Source organism: Semicossyphus pulcher, unplaced genomic scaffold, assembly GCF_022749685.1.
Source record: "Semicossyphus pulcher isolate SPU_LCO1_2020_fin unplaced genomic scaffold, fSemPul1.0.p SCAF_21, whole genome shotgun sequence".
Classification (NCBI taxonomy): Eukaryota; Metazoa; Chordata; class Actinopteri; order Labriformes; family Labridae; genus Semicossyphus; species Semicossyphus pulcher.
Window position 1 is genome coordinate 12,132,014 of NW_027211695.1, and position 8,852 is coordinate 12,140,865.

An 8,852-nucleotide genomic window follows, 5' to 3' on the forward strand; every position below is an offset into this window, starting at 1 on the left:
TTTAACAGGGCATGGCTGGGCAGCAGCAGGAGGGTCCCTCAACTTCCACTGCACAGATTGACACAGTGAGATGGATGTTCAGTAAACACCAGAGGTTCATTCTGTGGAATTCATGTGTAACTGTATAATTTAATGTCCTTATGTTTTCCCAGTTACCAGTAAAAGACATTTACAAAATTCACCTGCTGAAAAAAATTCAAAAAACCGACAAAGAAATACAATACTTGGACCGCCAGATTAGGAGGGCAGACCTAGAAATTGAAATACTGGAGCACAAGTTAGAGGTAGGTGCATGGTCACAGCTGAATTATGTTAATTATGTTAACTATTGGGACATTAACTAAACTAGCCCTTGTATTTGTAGGAAATAAAGAAGACCAAATGAAATTTGTATTATGTCTTTATTTGACTGCTGTGGTGGTGGTGATGATGGTGATGATTAGTCTCTGAAGTGGTTATGGCATATGGTGTCTCTGACTGCTCTGCCGTCCTGCATAGCTGGCAGGTGGATGGGGTCATCATCAAGGTCTTCGATTTGTAGGGCAGGGTGTTGCTCTCCTCTAATAGTGGCAATATTATGAAGAACAACACATGCCACAATAATATCACAGGCCCTCTCAGGGGTCACCCTAAGGTGACGTAGGCACTGGAAACGGGCTTTCAGCAGGCCTATGGTCATCTCCACCCGGGCTCTCGTCCTGCAGTGAGCCCGGTTGAAGTTCTGTTGGGGGCCTGGTTCAGGGTCAGGGTAAGGGGTCAGCAGCCTAGGTTGGCATGGGTAACCCCCGTCACCCAGCAGAAGGCCATCAAACTCTCCTGTAATGTATAGTGGATACATTAGAGTATATTAAATGAGGAAGACAAGTGAATTATATTGTGCAAATCTTTAGGCTGCTTACCACGTTGCAGTCTGTTGCTCAGGTTAGACTCGCGATAAATCCTTGAGTCATGAACAGACCCAGGCCACTTGGCCTCCACATTGGAAATGATGTATGCAGCATCACATATGATCTTGACAGTGCAGAGAATGACAGATGTTGAACTATGATGCACTCTTTAACATTTCGAAACAGTAGTCAATCTTCATGTACCTGCACATTTATACTGTGAATTGACTTCCTATTCACATAATCTGCTTCATTATGTGACGGAGCCGTGATGGGGATGTGTGTGCCATCTATGCAGCCAATCACACTGGGAAATCCTAAAAGAAATTAAAATGACTAATCCCATTCTGAGGTTGCAGCACAATGTCATTAACAGAATATAATTTAAAATTCATTGAACGGATCTCTACATCATTCACCTGCAATCCTGTGAAACTCCTCCTTGATGGCTCTGACAGGTTTATGTCCAGGGAAAACAACGAAGATGGATAATAGCCGTTTCAGAGCGAGGCACACTTTTCTGACCGCCCTGCATACAGTTGCCTTACTCAGGTGCTCTGCATCTCCAACATTATACAAAAAACTCCCATTTGCGAAGAAACGCAGCGCAACACACAATATCTGCTGGGATGTGAGAGCATGACTACGGTTGGTAATGTTGCAAATGTAAGGACGGATTAGGTTGTGTATGTAGATGATGGACTGTGACGTGAAATGGTACCGCTCAAAAAGATAACTGTCTGGAAATGCGAGAACATCTATGCGCGGTCTGATAACAATCTCCCGACGAATATTTAATTCTCTGCGCAGTAATGCTGCACCTTCATCCACGGGATCGTTGTCAAACGGACATGCCATGTTAGTGGAAAAAGTCGCCACCTACTGTGCCTATGGCCTAATATAAGCCTACTGACTGATTTTTTTAAATAACACACGGCAGAACTTTGCTACGCCGATGATGTTCTGGGCCGTTTTGACGACCCTCTGGGGCGCTTTCCTGTCAGCTGCTGTGCAGCTGGAGAACCACACAAACATGCAGTATGTCATTACAGTCTCTATGGAGCAGCGGTAGAAGGACACCAGCAGTTTCTGTTTGATGTTCAGAATTTTTGTTTTTGTTTTTGTTTTTGTTTTTGTAAGCCTCCCTGAGGATAGACAGTTTCTCTCAAGACAGATTAGTGAGGTTCATTCTCATCCATTTCAAGAAATAACACCTCTCTGTCCCTGGTGCTGATATTGCGTTGATGAAACATGTCATTGCATTCGACATGTCCTAAGAGTTCTGTTGTTATTGCAGTTTTGCTTTCTGTTTCTGAAGTTCACTTTTGTACCTTTCTATGTTTTCTGACCCAAGATTTTTAAGCCGAAACTCTTCCTTCTCTAAGCAAGTCAGTTCCTTCCATATTTCCCCTTGCAAAGGTAGCTGATCTTCTTTGTATTGGAGGATATCTTGAATCTTTGAAGTGATGGCATCTGCATGTTTCTTGGCAGTCTGGCATTCCTGTCAGTCTTCATCAACCCAGATTCCCAGTTCATAGGCAATGTTAGCCATCTGATCAATTTGCATCTTCATCTTTGACTTCTCAACTACATCGATGACTTTTTCACGCAGTTTTTTGTCAAATTCAGCATCATTCAGTTGCTTTGTATTCAAAAGGATGTGGCTGTTCCTCAGGATCAGCTTGTTTGCCACCTTTTTCAGAGCATCAATACTGAATCGGTGGCTTTGATAGTTACCGACCAAGAAGATCTGTGCCTTGTGGTGTTGGTTTGTTGAAATCGTTTCCTGACCACGTGGTTTATTATTAGTAGTAAGTAAATTCAGTGGTTCAAGTGATTTATTGGAAAGAAAAACCAGTTCAGTTGAGTTGGCAAACACTTAGGCCTGCATTGTCGCACATAAAAAGCAGATGTTGTATTACAGTAATCAGTTGGCTACTGTTTTCATAAGCTTATCATTGAAGTGTACAACAATAAATTTTCATAATTCCCTGCATTCCAAGAGGGCCCTTTTTGCAGGGTTGGTTCCTCTTTATTTACAATTGCGTTAGAAAAACATTTTGTCCCGTAGCCTTGAGTTTGCCTATTAGAACCTCTTTTTACTTTTTTTACATTTTTAACCTCACAAATTAATGTTGTTTAAGTTTTACAGATCTGATTTACTGATAACTTGCATCTTAATTTGGAAAAGGACAGCTGGGAATGGTGGTAAAATATTTTACCCAATACTGCTGGTGTAGAAATGATTGCATTTAGTGCGAGACATTTCCTTTGCTGCACTTTTACCACAGAATGTTGTTTGAGGTTTAAAGCCTTCAGCTCGCTTTACTCCTAAATATATGTTAATGTTGCTTTTCTGACAAGAATCATGAATCAATATTCTCATGATATGGTTTATACAATAATAATAATAAAAGTGACATGCAGAAAAAATGTGTGTATTTCAAAATCAATTCATTTTGACGAGGAAAGTCTCAATGTAACAAATAAAGGCTTCAAATGGCTGAGGCTGAGGCTGCCTTATAGGTAACTGCAGTGTGGGCCTTTCCCAAACTTCCCCCTACACCCTCACCCTATGCTCTTCTACTCAGTTGGGTCTGGGTGGGAGTGTGTTGTTTAACTGTCCACCAACAAGTCTGCACGGATGCTGACTTACTGACCAGGTGCAACGCTGTGTTATGTTTGTCATGAGATGAGAGATGTAAATTGTTCCGCGTTATTACCAACACAAATGAAAACTGCTTTTATTAAGAAACATGAGATAATAAAAACTGACGTCAGCGTCTTAAAGTTAACGTTATATTCAGGATCTAATAACCGTTTTCTTGTCGAGAAATGATACAAGTGCAAAGTTTAAAGAGGTAATATATATTTGGACGGTTGTAAAAAGTCAGGCCATTAACATCAGAATGGGACAGATAAAGGCCTTTTTACAGATAAGAACAAGTCATGCAGGGGCGGTTTTACTGATTTTAGGGCCCCAGGCAAAGACCAATGTGAGGCCCTCTTCCATCTTGCTTAACTGAATCATAGCTGGTAAAAACTATTTGGAGGCGCTCTTTTCAGTTACCAGAAATGTCATTAGTTAGCTCAGCCCCTTCAACTACACCTTTTACAACGTCAACTACTGGTTGCTCCGCTGTTTTATTAAAAAACTTGGTTTCCCAAAGTGGGGGGCGCGCCCCCTAGGGGGCCCCCGGAGTAACGACAAGGGGAGCGTGGCATGGCTCAATAAAAACAATGCACGCAGTCCTGCACTGCTAGCAAAGCATGGCCACTTTGTCAAAGGACTGCCAGATAATCAAGGCTGACGATGAATCTATACGTCACAACTACTAGATCTCTCCCTCGGCTTCACCTGTGCAACGGTGAGTAATCGAGAGACCACAGTTTTGGTGTGCCTCAAAGTAGCTTTTTACAGCCCCCCCATTATGCGGTGTGCGCTAAATATAAACACTTTTAGCGCATGTCCACTCTGTGAACGTTCCGTTTATGTGGCCACTGCTTTAACGATCACCGCGGTGAGGTGCCGCTGATAACGGGAATACACTAAGCCGCCTGGCGTAACTGAAAGCCTCGATCATCCAGCCCACATTGCGTGTGACAGTGGCAGCAGCGTTTGGTGCTTCCTTTACAGTTTACAGGCAGGTGACACAGACTGCTGCACAGCGGTCACATCTCTGTGTGCTCTGCTGAAGAGCTGCACTAATATGATATCAGACAGACTTTTCCTGTAGATGTGTCGTGAAAAAATTGAAAATGGCGAGTTTTGCTTTTGCACCAAGCAGCAATGAGGTAGCAGCTTTACATGAGTCAATTTCTCTTATTGCACGTCCTGCAACGTGACTGTTGCACATGTGCACATCGCTACTGCAATTGTTCAACTTTAATGCCAAACAGAGTGGCTTCATAAAGTTGCATCTGTGCCATCAAATGCTCAACTCGCCTCTTATAAAGTAGCTTACAGAGCTGCTTCATGTAAAAAGCTGAACACTATGAGGAATTAATACTACCCTCAGCTATTGTGGTTTCACTTCTGATTGATGAAGCAACAGTCAGCAAACTTCCCTCTGTCAACAATGCCATTGTGAGGTGCATTTATGACATGTTAAATAATTGAAAATATTTTATCTACCAAAGGGGGGCTTGCAGAAAAAGTTTGGCAACCACTGACCTAAGGGTACAGATCCTCGTCTGTCTCATGTCTTGGTCAATCCAATCATTTATCTCTATTACTAACCTCAGCCTGCAGTCCCATAATTAAAAAACAAAAACCTGCCACCAGAACAGTTTAAACCTGGCACAAAGTAGTGTCCCTACAACTGCAGGTCTGTTTCCAATGCACAAATGGGGGACTGTTCTCTGATCAAGTGACACTTCCATAGTGGGACTGATCTATGAGAGGGATGACTCGGCCTAGAGAGGCATAACTAATATAATTGTGTAGGGAACTGGCTAGTCAGAATGTCTCTACTGAGACACTAAATATAAGGGCAGTCATGTTAAGCTCCCCTCACATGTAGCAGTGTTTACATGTAGCTGCTTGATCACATGTGAGACAGACATGATGGCTTTGATACCATAAGATGCCTCAACTCCTTGTAGAGATCACACTGGTGGTCTTGACCTTTTTTCCTTCCACACACTGTGTTGCATTGTGGTAATGGAGGTTGTGTTGACCTTACAGTGATGCGATGTAGCAATGAACTGTTTCATCTTCTAAACAGTGGCGAGATGGATGAGATGTGAAGTCAATCTGAAAAGTCTCTGAGCATCAGACTGGACGTATGTGAGCACACACTTAGCCTTGTCTTTGCTACAAGGTGACTCACTGCGGCCCTGTGGTTCACACAGACGTGGCTGAATTTCAGTTTATTATTATTTTAACATTTCCAAAATCTGCAAAGTAAAACAAGATGAACCCTTATCACTGCAGTTATTCAGAGATCCTGTGTTGGGTCAGTGCACAGAATGGCTGCAACACCCCACAATAGCAAACACACGCTCTCACTCTTGATAACCCTCAGCTTGGTCTCGATTGAAAAGCTGCACCTGTTGTCTTGTTTTTACATTCTTTGTTGAACTCAGAAACCCAATACTTGAGATGAAGAAAAATGTTAAATAAGATGATTATTAAAAAAAAGTATAGTAAAACTATATCAATAAATGAGGTGATGATATTTCTGTTTACTTTAGAAGTTATTATACACTGTATGCTGTGATTCTGATCCGGGAAACATTAAAGACATTCATAGCCAGTCCGCCAATTCTGTCTCTTTATTTCAATAGTAAACAGAAGTAAGTAATGTGTCCATAATGACAACATGGAATTAATTAAATGCTTTAAATTAAAAATGGAAATGAAATCAATCAATTCAAAGTTTGAAAAAAAATCACATATGAATAAATTTAAAGTAATAATCTTGAAGATTTTCATTTCAATAAATGTCTCTTTTGTCCCTCTGGATCGCTGAATGAGGTAACACAATGGTGACAGAGCCTATGGCCCACTGATGAAAGCCTTTGCATTTGCAGTATATAGTATTATTACAGACTGGGTGTCTGATGCTAATTTCAGGGACTAAATCACAAGTGGCGACCGGTTGTGACGCGTTTTCCATCACCCAGCAGTAGTTGGTCTGCCAGAGAGCGTAGGCGGAGCTAAACATGTTGCTTTATTCTGCAGATCATTGGTGAATAAACAGTCACCAGAATACATGAAATACAGTGTTTGCCTGGGGGAGGACCGCCCAAACCCTTCAGCTCACTCTGTGTCTCCTCTCCAATGTTAAACAAAACTCATGCCCCTGAATGTGAGAGAGAACTCAATAACTCTATCTCCATCCTGAGGTAAGCCTGCCATCTAGTGGCAACCTGGAGCAAGGTTCACATTTCCTTAGAGCCACACTAGCTCCTGGAATCCAAATCTTTGCTGCCGCACTGTTCTATTCATCATGTATGGGTCCAATAATGATGTCAGAACTGTGAAGAACTTTCCAGTATGATTTGATTCTTTACACATGGCTGCCCTATTCAGCCATCCACTAACTCTTAAAACACTGTGTTTGAATCAGCAAAGTGATACAATTTAGCAGACGTTAGATCTAAAATGTTCACTGATTTAGATGTGAATAATGAATGTTACTAAGGTGCCAAGAATGTGTAAAAATGAGGTTGTTTATCGAAAATGTTCCCAGGGGAGCCCCCCAGATCTCCTACCAGGGCCCCACATTGTACAAAGACAACAAATCAACAAATAAGCTCTGTAATGGATAACTGTTTTGCATAAGGACATGCAAGAAAATAAAAAATTGGCACTGTGTGACACAAACTGCTATTTGACCATAAGAGGGTATAATTTTGTGACATGTAATGTTTTACACCTACAAACGAGGCATGTTAAACTATTTAGCTATCACTAAGACTTATGGCAACTTATCTCCAGATAATAAGGTGATGCTCATATTTGGGAGGGGGCACCAAATCCAAATCTCTCCTCAGCACCAAAATGGCCAGAGCCAGCCCTGCTCCACACTGACTGTTTTTTGTGCATAAAACCAAAGGCCGGACAAAGTTTTTAAATTAAGTATCTGGTGCTTTTTGTTACGGCCTGGTACCGTTTTGACCCCAAAGCAGAGACGGGACACCGGTGAAAAATACAAAAAGATTTATTAACAGATTTACACAAAAAAATGTTCAGAGCAAGCAGTGGCGATGGGAGGCTGGCTGGCTTGCGTTGACTCGCCGGTCAGAGTTAACACCATGAGGACCGAGCACATGGAAACGCTCAGGCACAGAGCACGCAAAAAGGCAGGCAGGCAGGCAACTCACCATAACCTGCCAACACAGAGAAACAAGAGTCAGGAAAACACAATCAAAAAATACAAAAGAGAATATACTTCACCACGAGTGTCAGCTTTATCAAATAAATTGGAATGATCTGGCGTCGAAGAGAAGTCGAAACCAAGCTTAAGCAGAGGATAGAGATCAGGTGTGCCTTGTCTGCCTGCTGCAGGTGAAGCCAGCCACGCCCCCTGTCACACACCAGCACTGCAGGAGAGGAGAAGAGAAAGGGGAGGGAGAAAAAAGGGAGAGCAGAGCAGACCAAAAACCAGAGCAGAGTCCAACAAAAAACACCAACCTAACACTTTTCTTTGTTTTATGGGACATTAAACTCAATATATTTTGGGGTCTTTTGAAAGAGACAGGAAATTATTTATGTACTTACATTTTATTTGGTTTTATCAGTTGATTAGGAGACAAATCATAATTGTTACTTTCAGCCGTCGTTGAAAGAACCAGTTCAAGTGCTGTTAAAAAATGTTTTATTTCTTCCTAAAATTAATCAACTTTAAATGATCTGCAGGTCCATTTCAGAGAAAGTCTGAAAACCTGATAATAATAATCTGGGCTTGGTGGGAATAAACTAGGAAAAGACAAAAAAGACATAATGTTTGACTTTTTTTTTAGGTTCCACAACCAAAGCAGCCGTTTGGGTAGAAGTCCTCTATGAGCAGCTCGGTGTACCAGTCGCTATACAAAGAGAGGAACATTAAGCCAGTATGTATTTTATTGAATCTTTCATTAGATGAATCAGCAGACAAACTTAGCAGACGTTTCCCAGATTTCCAGTTTCTATTTTGAGTTGGTCTACTTTACTTTATCTGGCAGATCACCTTAAAAACATGATATAAGCACATTTTTGCACATTGACACTATAAAACTGTGACTTACCGTCTGTGATTTAAAAAAAGACAACAGTATATTTTAGAGGGGAGGGCTGTGTTAATGCTAACTGCACTGATGCACTGTTGTTGCTATTGTTTGAGCCCACAGGAACACATCGTAGTCTTCATCAAATGTGTCACTAGTGCTGTCTTTGCTTTGCCTGGACTCCATAGCTTTAGCCTGTCTGTTTATATATTTCATTACTGAACAAATGATGCATGGTAAAGGTGCTGAGAA

At 41.5% G+C, this 8,852-nt stretch overlaps 1 protein-coding gene and 1 pseudogene across 1 annotated transcript; both read right to left on the minus strand.

Moving 5' to 3' along the window:
* Nucleotides 1–439: 439 nt before the first annotated feature.
* LOC138601162 (putative nuclease HARBI1) lies at nt 440–1,745 on the minus strand. The gene is made up of 4 exons (XM_069672740.1): nt 1,307–1,745; nt 1,092–1,204; nt 900–1,011; nt 440–816 (listed from the first exon to the last, which is right to left on the minus strand). Exons 1-4 carry the CDS (start codon nt 1,743–1,745, stop codon nt 440–442), a joined length of 1,041 nt encoding a protein of 346 aa, XP_069528841.1.
* A 142-nt stretch (nt 1,746–1,887) lies between these two features.
* LOC138601164 (up-regulator of cell proliferation-like) lies at nt 1,888–8,786 on the minus strand (annotated as a pseudogene).
* Between the last annotated feature and the right edge of the window lie 66 nt (nt 8,787–8,852).

Excerpts from the sequence above, each read along its gene's own strand:
- LOC138601162 (XM_069672740.1), bottom strand. The coding sequence starts at position 1,745 with ATGGCATGTCCGTTTGACAACGATCCCGTGGATGAAGGTGCAGCATTA. Across the intron at positions 1,012-1,091 it reads TTCACAGTATAAATGTGCAG|ATCATATGTGATGCTGCATA; the intron begins GTACATGAAGAT and ends TGCACTGTCAAG. Across the intron at positions 817-899 it reads GAGCAACAGACTGCAACGTG|GAGAGTTTGATGGCCTTCTG; the intron begins GTAAGCAGCCTA and ends TATACATTACAG.